The sequence below is a fragment of the Notechis scutatus genome, chromosome 6 (genome assembly GCF_049901735.1).
Source record: "Notechis scutatus isolate UNSWTSFEM ecotype Mainland chromosome 6, rNotScu1.2, whole genome shotgun sequence".
NCBI classification, from domain to species: domain Eukaryota; kingdom Metazoa; phylum Chordata; class Lepidosauria; order Squamata; family Elapidae; genus Notechis; species Notechis scutatus.
This window is the reverse complement of record NC_142014.1, coordinates 11,501,511-11,517,070: the sequence shown is the minus strand read 5'-3', so window position 1 is coordinate 11,517,070 and position 15,560 is coordinate 11,501,511. Positions and strand designations below refer to the sequence as shown.

Genomic DNA, 15,560 nt, shown 5'->3' with positions numbered 1-15,560 from the left:
CTGTCATTAAGCATATACTCACGGGTGGGATTCTACCAGTTCGCACCTATTTTCTAGAACCGGTTGTTAACAGTCTAAGCAGTTCAGAGAACCGGTTGTTAGAAGAAATTACTGGCCTAATCCTGTAAGGAAGGCAGGAAGGAAACATTCTGGTGTTGCTTACAGAAACTGCCTCTCCATTAACCCTGATTACATTCTTGGCAGGACTAGACTTCCTGTCTCAGGAACGTCTCTGGAGTTTTTTCCCCCTCCTTTGCTGGTACTTTGCTTGTATGGAGTGACCATTCAAAGTTATAATGGCACTGAAAAAAGTGACTTATGACCATTTTTCACACTTACGACTGTTGCAGCATCCCCACTGTCATGAGAGGCCAGGTGAGGAGATGCATGCCTCGATGTGAGTGATATTGAGTTGGCCACACCCAGCCAATAACATGACCACCAAGCCATGTCCACCCAGTCACATGACCACCAAGCCACGCCTACCACCCCAGCCACACCCACAGAACTGGTTGTTTAAAAATTGAATCCCACCCCTGCATATACTGTGGTTGCTAGGTGAACGGCACAGTCATTAAGCAAAGCCATGGTTTGCTATTGGCTAGTTTTGCCAAAAACTGGAAGTGAATTCCATCATAAAATGCAATCATTTGACTGTAGGATGCTGCAAATGGTATGTGACCTGAGGGGGCAGCTGTTGGAAATTTAAAACCAGGACATAAGTATCCCCAAGGAGGTCCATTGTAGCTTCAGATGATCATTAAGTGACTGGTCATAACTCAGTGACTACCTGTATATCAATCTCTAGCCTTGAGAGAAGTTCTTAATTCTAATGTTCTGGAATGTTACCTTCAGTATCTGGACAGATAAGGATATGCCTACATGTTATGCCTCACCTGTGCCAATGAAGTGAGAAGTCCAAGTTTCCAAAGGAATATACACAAGCAGACAAGACCAGTAATGACAGGGTTAAATTCCTTTGGCTAGGCAAGTCCTTGGCAGTCTCACACAAGCTGTCTGCCAAGTCCGATAATAAAGCAAGAACATAAATCACAGGCTATTGCCACAGACACAGAATCCGTCGGAGCTGCTCTCACAAATTAACACGTCCCGAACAAATTCTCAGAGCGAACACACCCACTTTTATTCTCTGTGGGGCGTGTCAGTCCCTCATCTCAGTCTCTAATTCGTCCTTTCCTTTTACGTTGCAACTTACACTTTTGCCTGCGCCGTTGCCTCACATCAAGCCAGCATTCCTCGGCTTGATCCTCAGTCAGAGGCTCTGATACGTTCTCCTGATTATCTGCCGACACCTGAGGCACAATCAGGGGGGAAGATCCTGACAAGGAGGAAAGCCCTGGGGAGGAAGGCAATTCCAAATCCTCTAGCAAAGCAGGCTCAAACCTCAGAGCCAAATCCTCCTCTTCCTCATTTACCAAGTCCTCGACCTCTGACAAAGCAGGCTCAAACCTCCGAGCCACAACACCTACATATTGCTCTTACACTTCACTTATTCAGTTCACAAAGCTTATTCCTGTCCTTGTTTCATTCTGTATAAAAACAACATTTTGGATTCCTAATGTGATATAAATCCCACAGTACTCTGAAAAGGCTAGAGAATCTTACTTGACATTGATCTCAGTAGTTTAGTTTTTTTTTCAGTCTTTGCTAAATTAAGTTATCCTGATCAACACAGTGTTTGCAGATGCCAGTAAAATAAAATTACTACAATAAACACTGCAGCTGTTAGATTTGTATTATTGTGGAGAACATAAGTAAATAACATTTGAAATATTAAATTGCTGTTGTATGCATTACAACATCTGTACAAACGTGCAGCAGTTTTATATGTATACACAGAGAAAGAGAGAGAGAATGGTCCTAGTAACTATATTGTAATACATATGAGGCTTGTTCTTTTACTCCAAGTCAAAACTCTTTCATTTCTCTCTCTCTCTCTCTCTCTCTCTCTCTCTCTCTCTCTCTCACACACACACACACACACACACACACACGCATGCACACACAGTACAAGCATCTTCCAACCCTGTATTTTATTTTATGACAATCTTAGAGCCCTCCCTAATTGTACTCTTGGATTTTGGGTTCACATTCAGAAAAGAAATGGTATTTCTAGCTCTGCCTTGGAGGTAAGCTATATGGCCTATCTATCCCATCTCATAATGTCCATTCTCCTTATTGTTTAATTTTTGTCCTTTGTTTAATGCAATCCTTATGACACCAAAATGTCGTATACTAATACTGTAATTAGCTTGTTACTGTGAGATTAAACCCTCTACTGGGGATTGAACTCATGGGCCTATTAATTTCCGTTGACAATATACATTTAACTATATACAGTGCATTATGTCCTGTCCCCATATATAAGGTTTTACATGACTTCCAGCCTCTCTCTAATGAAAGGGGATTTCCATTTTTACATAGCATATAACCTATGTGGTGTTTTCTGTTATGTTGACCTTCAGGAAACTCCAATAAGTTTTGTCCTATTTGGACATCAAAAGGAATTGCCAGAGAGTATTCCCCATAGATGTTGTACCCATATAATGCCTATTATACTCCAAAGAATAACAACTACTATTCATATCTGATGAGCCTCAGGACAATAAAACAGGTCGCATAGCGTCTCCTATTGATCAGTGCGGCTAAAAACACCACAAGAAATATACTGTGCACAGACACTTTTCAGTATACCACAGTGAAGCAGAAGAAATAAGAAGCTGGCCTTAATAATCCTTATGGTAAATAGAAGCCAAGAGAATATCTGCATCATAGAATTTTAACTATTTAACAAAATGGATTCAAGAAAAGTGGATGATGTTGGGCTTATTTCAAAACAGTAATCTTTTGGTGATAAGAGTCACAAAAATAGTCCAACTTCATTAAGTTAGATGACAGTTCAGTTTACGCATCTATTATATTAGAAAAATATGTAGATTCACTATGTTTTGTGTTTGTATATCCTCCCTCCTGTTAATTCAGAATGCCCTCCCTCCTGTCTCTTTCAGCATGTCATCCTAAACAGGCTTTTTTTCCTTCTCCACCAATAATTTCTTCTTACCTTGCATTCCCTGTCTTTTTTCTCAGCAACATCTCAGAACTCTATTAGAATTAAACCTGCAGTGATTGACATTTGTAATTGCTTCATCCTTGTGTAAGAGATGGGAGTATTTTGTCACTAAGGCACCCACCCCTTGCAACAGAATAAATTCATATTATTATAATTTACAGGTGGTTAAATGTTTTGAGGGGAAAAATCAAAACTAGTCACTTGAAAAACACATAAATGCCTTCTGTGAACAGTTGCAGACAAGCTTTATACATAAGAAAACAATGCATATGCTAATGTAAAATAGTCTTAATTCTGTGTCATTGATTCTGTGCCAGTCTAGTTAGAGAAGAAATTTGCTATTTAAATAACTCCACCATGAGTCAAATTTTATGAAGTTGATACTATTTGCTAATTACTATCTTTAAGGGGCATGATGCAAATTATAGAAAACATAGTTGTAGCCATAGTATTTACGTACAAAATATGTACATAAAAGTTTATCTTATCTTAAAGGAATTTGTTTTCAGGTGAGTTATACCAGTTGTTACTTATTTGGTGTAAGTAATTAAGACACCAGACTATAGACCAAGAGGCTCTGAGTTCTATCCCAGGTTAGGCATTGAGCCTACTCTTGGAGCCAGTCACTATCTCTCAACTCTTGGAAGGAGGCATTTGTGAAATCTTGCCAAAAAAACTGCAGTGACTTGTCCAAGCAGTCAGCAGGATCAACACTAACATGAAGGAACAACAACAACAATTTGTATCATCCTTATATGTTTTTTTCCCGGCATTTTCCAAAGTATACACTGGATATCAGTGAAGTTCCATGGCAACAGAAAACTTTAGTTATACATGTGTTGTACTCAAAATGGGTTCTAGCCTGGCATCAAAGCTACCAGACACAAGGAATGGCTTTTCTAGCTTCTCTTATTAAAGTACTCTAGCAAAAGGGTCTCAACAGCTAAAGGAGCCAAGACCTTGAATAGTGCACAAGCACAAATTTTACATCATTAAGGAAATTAACACCCTAAGAATCACACATTGGTTCCTTGACACATTTCTTTTGATTGAATTCTTCTACTTTATCCTTCTTCATACATTGCATGTTTATGTTAATAAACTTTCTTATTAAAAGAGGTGTGTCTTTTACTACTGGTATTACAATAAGCTAGAGGTTACTTAAGTTTATATATCTATGTGCCATAGCTAGCATCCTTCTAGTGCAAGGGTCTTCAAACTTGGCAAGTTTAAGACTTGTGGACTTCAACTTCCAGAAGTCCTGAGCTAACATGACTGGAGGAGGAATTCTGGGAGTTGAAGTCCACAAGTCTTAAAACTGTCAAGTTTGAAGACACCTGTTTTAGTATATCCTTCTTACTTGCAACTTTCTTGTTTGCTAGGCAGTAGTGTCCCACCATTTGTCACACTCATCACAGCTGCAAGTTTCTGTGTCAGCAATTCCTTTAACAAACTTTCCTAATTCCAACCTGAGTCCTTCATTTTCCCCCTTTGAGTCTTTTTAAAGCTTTGACTTTGAAAAGAATCATCCAATAACTTAGTATTTGGGATCAAATCCGTACAACTAATAATGGTGGGTAAACATTGCAAGTAAGCACAACAAATAAACCTAACAAATAATTAACACAAGAATCATGAAAATATTTTTAAGTCATGCAAAATTGAGTAGCCAGCTGGTAAGCCAGTCATCTTCCTCCTTGACAGAGCTTTCATATTCTAACCATTCTTGCCTTTGCATACTCTGATAAAGTGGTGGGGTCTCTCTATGAAAAGGGGGAATGTGGAAAATGGCTTATATTTACTTTTATAGTAAATAAACTTCAGGTCAGAAGTTGATTAGTTTAGAAATAGTCATCTGTTCAGTTACATCAAAAAAAATTGAAGCATCCAGTAATATGTGAGCATAGCCATAAAAAAGAGCATTGTATTCTGAATAAAAATAAAAGAAACATTTGGAAAGGAAAAATGGGTTTGTGTAAGATACATTCTCAGCACTTCCCAAGGTTGGCTTGACTATTATTTTTGTTCGCGGAGGCTTGAGAACAGCTAAAAATGAAACTCTTATCTACAATGTCTTGAATGCTCTCCTGCCAATCCTGGTTTCTGAAAGAGAGTTTTTTTCTTGAAAGTTAAGGTTTATGGGAAATTATTAGCAGTATAATTAGAAAAGCAAACTTAAAATTCAAGAAAACCCATGTTAATTAGCCAATGCAGTAGTTCTACAAAACCATATTTTGAGTATTACATCCTCTGTCGCCCTCACATATGAGCCATGGTGGCACAGTGGTTAGAATGCAATATTGCAAGCTACTTCTGCTACTGCAGCTGCCTGCAATTTGGCAGTTCGAATCTCACCAGGCTCAAGGTTGACTCAGCCTTCCATGCTTCCGAGGAGGGTAAAATGAGGACCCAGATTGTTGGGGACAATATGCAGACTTTGTAAACTGCTTAGAGAGGGTTGTAAAACACTGTGAAGCGGTATATAAGTCTAAGTGCTATTGCTATTGCTGTCAAGTTGCAGATCTACATAACTAGGATGTAGGAATCAAGTCGAGGGTAATATCAGCAAGAGGTTTCAGATCATGTCTGGTTTGGCAATACAGGAGTTGTTGGGTTTCTTTTTTTCCTTCTGTTCAATCATGTCCAATTCTTAAAGACTGCCTAGATAAGTCCCTGCAGTTTTTCTTGGCAAGGTTTTTCAAAAGTGGTTACATATTCATTTATTTTTTTATTAAAACTATAAAACTCAACAGATTAAAACATTTAAAACAAAAAAGACCTGGCACCAAGTCAAACTTCTAATGTGCAGTCATCTTATCCCCAGTGTTTGAGGGATAAGCCAGGTCTTCAAAGCTTTACAGAAGTCCAGGAGGATGGAGGCCTGCTGATCTTCAGTGGGCAGAGTGTGCCACAGGGCAGGGGGCTGCCACAGAAAAGAGACGCTTCTAGCTCTCACCATGGCAATTGTTCTATGGAAGAATCTCCTTTGTTTTCCAAGACAAGCAAAACAGGAAAGCGACTGGGCTCCATCAAAACAAGCCTTTAAAAAGAAAACTATTTCAGGCTGTAGCTGCTAAAACTCTATTAATGAAAATCTATTTTCAGGTTGTAGCTGTTGAAATGCTGAATGAGAGAATGCTGTGGCCTTGCAGTATCCCAAAAGAGCAGGAAAGCAGGCCCTGTTCTCGTGTGATTTTTTTTTTGGAGCCCTCAGAGGCCCTGCATGAGGAGGGCCCTTTCATATGACTGGGCCCTGCTCTCACTGGGCTTGTGTCGCCTCTGAAAATCATGTGAGAATGCTTACTCGATTTTCAGAGACCTTAGAGGGTTTGCATATCAGCAGAAATGGCATGTGACATGTAACATGTGTCATAGATTCATCAACACCACATTAGGCATTACTGACAACATTGTAATAGACAGCTGCACAGTGCTTGAAAAAAAACACCTTTAACATGATTGGTGTTCATATCTTCAGTATATTCTAATGGGAAAAATTCAAATTCATCCCAAATAATTTACACAAATCTATCCACTTTTTCTTGTATACTCACAGTGTATAATTAATCTTTCATCCTGCCATCTGCCACACTGAATGGTTTTTAATTGCAAAACTAATGTCTGAAAAACCCTTCAACTCTGCCAATCTCAAAACCTAATGTTCAGATGTAGATTTCTACTCAATTACGTCTGTAGGGAGGTGAAAATCCTGCATTTGTTTATTGAAACCCAGAGTGCCACTTACCTTTAATGGGCTTGGATTATGAATGTCACCATTTTATTGTTGTTACAGATGGGGAACCCAAGGGGATTTTACTACAACCCATCCTCGGCCTGTCGTCAAAGTGAAACTTTTTACAGAAAGCACAGGGGTCCTGGCACTTGAAGATAAAGAGCTAGGAAGGGTGAGTGTTAACATCGTTTTTACTAGTATAAAATATTGAGTTACAGGGTAACTGCTATAAGCTTCTTTGTGACCCCCATAAATATGTATTAGTTTTAGACTTGCAGTGAAAATTTGTAGATAACAAATTACTAATAAAGTGTAACCAGAATGTACAGAGAATGGCAAATACGTTTGGTCTATGCAATTCATAAATGTAAAATAGAATTTGTCAGTAATTCATATTAGTTTATCTCTGAAATGGTGAACCTGGTACATTCAATGTAAAAAGTAACTTTGTACCTATTAAAAGTAGATAGTAACAGCTGGTTTTGAAATGTGCTTTATGTTTTGTTCATTTATTTGCTAGTGAGGGTCTCGAAAATAAGAAATAAGCTAGTTAGTCTTCTCCAGATATGTTAGAATAGTAACTCCCAGAATTTCTCGACAAAATGATACTTTCTGAGAATTTGGGAGTTGTATGACCAAAACATCAGGAGAAAAAGTGAGGAAAGGTGAATTATACTTCAGGTTGTAACAAATTCCAGTTACCGTATTATATGCTCAGTATCTGTTCAGCAATATATTGGTTAGGGGAAGAGGATAAAATGGGATGAATTGTCTTTTTTGACCCCTCCAAAATACCACTGCATCTGGTATAGATTGTCCTTGTTTAATGACCACAATTGGGATCAGCAAGTTGATCATTAAATAAAAGTGTTGCTAAAGGAAACCCTGATTGTGCTTCAGCTTCTTGGCTTTACATTCCTATAAAATCAAAAGGATTGGTTGTACGGCTACGTTTTAATCATTGTATAACTGCGAATAGTCACTAAATGAATCGGTTGCTAAATGAGGACTAGTTATATTTGAATTTTAATCAAGCCTCCACTTAAAGCAGTTGGTCACCAACCGCTGGGCTGCGGCCCACTGGTGGTCCATGAGAAAATTTTGGTGGGCCGCAGAGAAATGTCCCCCCAAAGCCTACCCATCCTCTGGCTCCCACCCTTCGACCGAGCACAAATCTGCAAAAAGCAGCACAGCCCTCACCTGCCAGGACGAGGTAATGGTGCTGTTGCAGCAAGAGGAGGCTGGTAGCACAGGCGCGCTGAAGCTGCAATGGAGATGGCCGGAAGATGCAGGAACGCCACGCTACTTGCATTTGCGCAGCACTTCCGCACTTTCCAGCTCGCTTCTCCTGGCCTGGGCTCTTCCTCGATGGCTGCAGGCTGTAGGGACAGCCCAGGAAAAGTACTAGCTGGTGGTGGTGGGAGAGGGCGGAGTGGGCAAGTCTGTGCTCTTCATCTAGTTCAGAGGTCCGGAATGGAGCGTCGGCATCAGTTTCCTCGTCCCTCTCGGCATTCTGCTCTCCTCTGCTGTCCCGTTCCCCCCCATGGCCCCAGCCATCGCTGCCCATGGAAAGCACAGGAAAAGCAAGCAGAAACATAGTTCTCGCTGGGACAAAATAGCTGGGATGTCGGAGACAGACTACTCTGAAAATGAAAATCTTATGGTATCTCTGGACACCTGCATAACTGGATAGAAGCATTCCTCTCAAACAGACAACAAATGGTCAAAATTGGGAGTGTCCTATCAAATTCTGTACCTGTAAACAGTGTTCTAGGACCAACTCTCTTCATACTCTACATAAATGACCTCTGTGATCATAGTAAGAGCAACTGCGTTCTCTTTGCTGACATGTAAAGCTATTCAACACCACAGACAATACTGCTACCCTTCAAAAAGACCTCGACTATGTATCAGAATGGTCAAACAAATGGCAACTTCAAATCTCAACAAATAAATGCTCTGTCTGACATATTGGCAAAAAAAAATCTGAAAATAAAATACAAGCTGAATAGTCAGTTTGTTGATGATCCAAACTCTGTCAAGGATTTTGGAATACTCATCTCTAATGATCTAAGTGCTAGAGCCCACTGTAACTACATAGCCAAAAAGGCATTAAGAGTTGTTAACCTAATCCTACGTAGCTTTTTCTCTGGTAATATTACACTACTAACTAGAGCATACAAAACATTTGCTAGACCAATACTCGAATACAGCTCATCAGTCTGGAACCCACATTATGTATCTGATATTAACACAGTTGAGAAAGTCCAGAAATATTTCACAAGAAGAGTTCTCCACTCCTCTACTCATTGCAGAATACCTTATGCCACCAGACTTGAAATTCTAGACCTAGAAAACCTAGAACTATGCCACCTTCGGTCCGATCTAAGTATAGTATATAAAATCATACATTGCAATGTCCTACCTGTCAATGAATATTTCAGCTTCAACCATAACAACACAAGAGCACACAATAGATACAAACTCAAGGTTAATCGCACCAAACTTGATTGCAGGAAATACGACTTCAGCAACAGAGTGGTCAATGTCTGGAATACTCTACCTGATTCTGTGGTTTCTTCCCCAAACCCCAAAAACTTTAACCTTAGACTGTCTACTATTGACCTCACCCCTTTCCTAAGAGGTCTGTAGGGGGTGTGCATAAGTGCACCAACATGCCTACCGTCCCTGTCCTATTATTTCTTTTATTTCTCTTATATGTATCCATGTATTCATAACTATGTTTTTACTTATACCTATTATCTTGTAAGCAATTGACAAACGAAATAAAAAAAATATTTATATGTATGTATATGTATATATGTGTGCGTGCGTGTATGTGTGCGTGCGTGTGTGTGTGTGTGTGTGTGTGTGTGTGTGTGTATATATATATATATATATATATATATATATATATAAAAAAAATTAATTTTTTAAAATATTAAATTTATATTTAATATAAAAAATAAAAAAAAATATTAAATATATTATCTTTTTTAAAAAAATTCATATTAGTGGTCCTCAGAATTTAAAAGTATGAGTTTGGTGGTCCTTGAGGTCAAAAAGTTTGGCGACACCTGACTTAGAGCATCTGGGTGACAACTAAAAAGACCAAAGAAGTATTTTTTTTTCTCTCATTCATGTCGGAGTCCTGACACTGGTACTTTACAGCTCATTTGAGATAAAACAGTAACTTTAAAAACATGATTTATGAAATTATTAGAATAAAATACAGGCATTCCTTGCTTACCAACCATTCATTCAGTAACCATTCAAAGTTACAATAGCGCTGAAAATAATTTTCTGGCCCATTTACAATCATTTGGGACCTTTGCTTTTCAAAGCAGTAAGCCATTTGCCCTTTTATGTGTTGAAAGCAATGTGATCATATACTGGTAATAGGTAAGGGTCAGATAAACCTCCTTAATGACTCACTAAAAGAATGCAAATGACCAGCTGTCTGCAAGGAGTATAAATCCTTCCATTCCCCATCATCCAGTCAGAGCTGAAGAAGCTTCTTGGATGAGAAGTGAAAGGTCTTCAAAGAAAAAGCAGAAAGTCCAGTTGCCTCTTGAAAAAAGCACCTTTGGAGCAATCATGACCTGGATGACTGAGAATCTCCTTAGACATAGTCTACAGAAATTGCTTGCTTTTTCTCCCCTGACCCTCACCACCACAGTGAAAACAAAGGAAAAGATTTCAATTGGGTACTGTAAGATTTTTGTGAAGCATACCCAAGGCTTCCATGCCTAGACTGTGGTGCAATCACATTGCTTTCAAAGTGAACAAGACAGTAAGCAAGCACAAAGGCCAGAGGAATGCTTAGAAGGCAAGCAAAAACTGAACACGTGTAACTAAGTAGTCTTGTCTCTTTCTAGCTAGAAAGCACACTGGTCGCTGATTTCCCAATTAAGGACCGCTTCGCTTAGCAGCAGAGTTGCCCATTTCTAAGAGGGTCATTAAATGAGAACTCCCTGGAGCCAGAAGATTAAAATGTTGACTTTAGGTTATGATCTTTTGGAGATCATGCTTATTAAAAGAAAATTGGATAAAACAAGTAACAACGTTCAATTAAAAATCCTCCAACCCTTGATTTCAGCACTGAGGTGCATCATTATACAGAAGTAGACAATTCAGTATTTAAAGAAGATGCACATGGTAGAACACATAGATCATACTTGGTTTGAAGGCGGATTCTTTGTGTGAGGCATTGTCAGTCTTAGCAAGCAATGTAGCCTGAATGAGATTTGTGGTGCTGGTTATCAGCTTGGCTGACTTTAAAAAAAGGTTTGGATCGATTCATAAAAGTCTTGTGGATCAATAACTATTAGCCTTGATGGCAGTGTGACTGCCTCTGGGCACCATCTGCTGGGAGACTTCAGGGACACTTCCTTGTGCAGTTAGTTGGCCACTGTGAGAGCAGGCTGCTGGATTAGATGGGCCTGAAATCCTAACCAGCAGGGCACTGCTTATGTTCAATTTGTTCCTTAATGTGTAATATCTGCTGTTTCCATATTCTCCAAAGCAAAAGAAGGTTATTTAAAAGATACAACTATTACTGACTCTTTGGTTTCTTGAAGCAGTACAGAAAAAAACCCACAGTATAACTGGTTAGGAGATGTCTTATACAAATTAAGCTGCACTATTGCTGGAATATTGTTCAAATGATTTGGATGGTTGTCACTGTAATGTGGGCTTTTAATACTGAGAAATAAGAGCCAGTCTTGATTTTTTTTTTATAGGCTGGAATTTTTTCTTGATTTCAGTTGGATGCTAAATTGCATGAGAAGATATAATATGTTTATTGCGTTCCTTAAATCTTTGCAAAGGGGATTTTATAGATTTAAAGTAACCACAACCCTGTACAGAAGGTAGGAATTATGAAAATTATCCATATATTCAAAACTGATAGCGATGCTACATTTTCTATTGGGAATAACATCCTATTCTATGATATGATGGAAGAGGTCATTATCTAGATTCATTTGTGCCTAAGTATTTCATTGAAATGAATAAATGAATAAAAAAATCCTTTGTGCTAGTGTATTGGAAAGGACTTCCAAATTCCTAAGAAATTGCGGATTTGGAGCAGTAAAAGTGGTAGACATTCTTCTGATTGTATTATCTGAATTTACGGGTAGTCCTCAACTTGCAACTGTAATGGAGCTTTTCTATTATGGTCATAAATCATGACAGTTGTAAAGTCATTATCACGTGACTGATCCAATTTTATGACCATTTTTGCAGTGGTTGTTAAGGAACTGCCACAGTCATAAAATGACTGTCAAGCACCAGAAAAATCATGAGATCCAGGCAGTTCAAATGAGTATAAAGGTTTATTGTAAGCGTAAGCCCTCTACAAGAATCTGAACTATTTTTTAAAAAATATTTTTTAAATTTTTACTATATAAAGAAAGAGCAACAGTTTCGAGAATCTGAACTGTTAAAGGTCAAAGCAATTTGGTGGTAAATGAGGAATGGTGAAATATGCATTGGCTATATTAAACAGAAGTACCAAAGCATGCATCAATACTCTTCCATTTTGCTATATTAAATTACATCCTATTATCTAGTATCTACACCAAATATGTGATGCTAATTTAAATATTTCTTAATGTTTCAAAGACTAATTCTTTCACATCTGTTCCAAACATTATTAATTCTTACATACACAAAAACAATTGCTTTTAAAGCTGACTGATATTATATTCTAGTCAAAAATATTCTAATCATTTTCTTAACTGAGAAAGCAAGCTTAAAAATATTACTGTAGATGTCTAGTACATTTGCATCACGTGCAAAACCACGTGTTATTGCCAGATGGTCTCAGATGTTCAGTTACATCCATGAGGGAGAAATGCTCTTTGTCACATACATACAGAGATTTACTCCATCCAGTCTCTCCTATTCTGGAGATAAATCATTTGGGTCCTTTAAAAAAAAAAAAAAAAAAGCAATATTGGAAGAGACAACCAAAGGAGGAGTTATGAATCAGGGCTGAGAAAAACCCTAATTTTGTTTCATTCAGCCTCTTATTAAAACTTAGATTTGCCAGGAATCTACAGAACATCCAGGTAATTGAGAAAAATAGAACGTCTCTTTTTCATAAAATTTTAGTTTTAAGATATAAGTAATATATTTACCTGGGAATCTGAATTAGGATTCATATTTTTTCCTATGCTAGGTAAGTGTCTCTTTCTGGGTAGTTTTCTGTATAAATGGGAAACTGTAGACTGTAAACACAGTCTTGCATTCCAGTCTTCAGTTTGAGCAGGAAAATGTTTTATTTATAATATTTTGGTAGGCTACTTTCCCACAAAAAAAAAAGAGTTTATTTGTAGCAAAACCCCATCGTGTGGTGTGCCTGGAATATTGCATTCTCTTTTATGATTTTAAGCTTTATATTTTCTAAGTAAAGTTCTTTTTTAAAAAAAAAAAAACTCCTGGGAAAGATTGCTCTCTCTCTTCTCCAAAGACAGGATGGAAAAGCTAAAACTGCCTCCATGTATGACCAGGAAGATACATTACTAAAATTATTTTCATCTTTTAATTTCGAACCTATATATTTCCAGAAAAGTAGAACAGGCAATGTTGTCACATGCTGAGGATAGAGGATAGCAAGAAAGTTAGTAGGGAAAGAATATCAGATTGATATTTGAAATTTACACTGAATTACAGTTTGAAAGAGAATTATTATAAGGATCAAAGAAAGTCAGAAATTATTATTTTTATATTTTTGTTCTCCTTGTTTCCTGTACTCAGTTTGCTTTTCCCTGGACCCTTTTATTCCTTTATTCTTTTTTTTCTGTTTCCTTGCATTTTATGTACTTTTCAAAAAGGGAGGGAGGAAGGGACAGAAGGAAGGTTGAAGGGAAGGAAGAGAGGGGGGGAGGGAAAGGGTGTGGCCAACTCAATATCACTCACATCGAGGCACGCATCTCCTCGCCTGGCCTCTCATGACTGTGGGGATGCTGCAACAGTCCTAAGTGTGAAAAATGGTCATAAGTCACTTTTTTCAGTGCCATTGTAACTTTGAATGGTCACTCCACACAAGCAAAGTACCAGCAAAGAAGGGGAAAAAAACTCCAGGGAAGTTCCTGAGACAGGAAGTCTAGTCCTGCCAAGAATGTAATCAGGGTTAACGGAGAGGCAGTTTCTGTAAGCAACACCAGAATGTTTCCTTCCTGCCTTCCTTACAGGATTAGGCCAGTAATTTCTTCTAACAACCGGTTCTCCGAACTGCTTAGAATGTTAACAACCAGTTCTAGCGAAAAGGTGCAAACTGGTAGAATCCTATCCCTGCTTCAAGGCGTATAAACTTCTGTGCCAAATGACGTTTTCTTACTTTCCTTTTTGTATTATTGTTGAGCCAACCAGAAGAGCAGATAAATGGTGAAATTTACATGTTTATTGTTGCTGTCTACTTGGTTATTTTTCCTGAATACATCTGAGTTTTGCAAGTTCATGGTGCAGCTGGTTCTCTGTATAGGAGAAGGGAATCACCTAGGTTAAGCAACACCGTTTCTATTTCCCCCTTGATGTGATATCAATTTAGGATTCATTGTTGTGATTTTGTATTATAAATAGACAGTCAGAAGCTGTCAGAGGCTGTGGAGCTATCTGTTGTATTGAACATCATGGGAATAATTGCTGGTCAGACATTATATGTGTATGATCAATGTAATAACCTCCTGATTCTTAGACAGCAGGTTCATTCTCATAGGACCATAATAGGTGAATAAAATTAGCTAGGAAAACAGAGAAGTTGGTAACAAAAAGTCAAGGATAATAGGGTAGCATAGGACTCCAGCCTGGTACATCAGCTTGCGGTAGTGGGGCATTCAATTTTTTAGAAGTTTACACATAGAGATATGGATGTGCCATCTGCACAATGAATTTTCTGCCTAGTTTGAAGGTGGCAGACGCTGTCTACATAGTTATGTATATAGTGCTGGGGAAAGCTGTTCACTGGCAGTGGCTCCTTTTCAGCATCAATGACTGATGATACCACTTTTCCATGCACAGAATCAATTAGGTTTAGCTGCAAAGCCTCAGTGAATGATTGAGAAAATATTATTGGGAAAAGGGATTTAGATTTGTGAGGTACTATTATTGTATGGGTCAAATCTAGTCTGCACAAAAAAGAATGGGTTTCACTTGAACCAGTAGCGTTTATAACATAACATCAAAAAGATGATAAACAGTTTTTAAATGGATACTGCAAAGAAAGCCAGCGGAATGCAACGGATATCCAGCACATAAGAATTGCTTATAGCGGAGGGTGACATTTTTGGTAAGATTTTCAAAGAATGATAGATCTAGGAAATGAATACAGTCCGTCAAGAGAGCTACAGAATGCCAATGGTAAAGGAAAATCCAAGGGTAATATTATGTATGTTTGTCAAATGAAAGAAGATCTAAGTAAAAATGGGAGAGTTGGAGTGCTTGATGTTAGAATGCAAATAATAATAAGATATATGCAGAGGTTGGATTCAGCCAGTTCAGACCAGTTCAAATGAACTGGTTGTTAAAATTTTGCCCAGTTCAGCAAACTGGTTAATCCCACCATAGCAGGCTTGGCCCCTGCCTGTTTTTTGGGCCATTTTGGGTTATTTTCTGGGCTGTTTTGGGCTATTTTTAGGGTGAAAAACAGCCCAGAAAATGGTTTGAAAACAGCCTGAGAAACAGCCCAAAACAGCTGGAAAATGGGCCCCAAAATAGCCTGAAAATAGCTGA

General features: G+C 38.2%; 1 protein-coding gene across 13 annotated transcripts in view; it reads left to right on the top strand.

Annotated features, from left to right (window-relative positions):
- Positions 1–15,560, top strand: part of CADPS2 (calcium dependent secretion activator 2) — a 294,667-nt gene that overhangs the window by 89,390 nt on the left and 189,717 nt on the right. For all 13 annotated transcript variants that reach the window (XM_087969373.1, XM_087969369.1, XM_026669061.2 and 10 more), the window contains one exon: positions 6,885–6,996. In XM_087969373.1, coding sequence (XP_087825499.1) covers positions 6,885–6,996 — 112 coding nt within the window. The remainder of the gene's footprint in view (positions 1–6,884; positions 6,997–15,560) is intronic.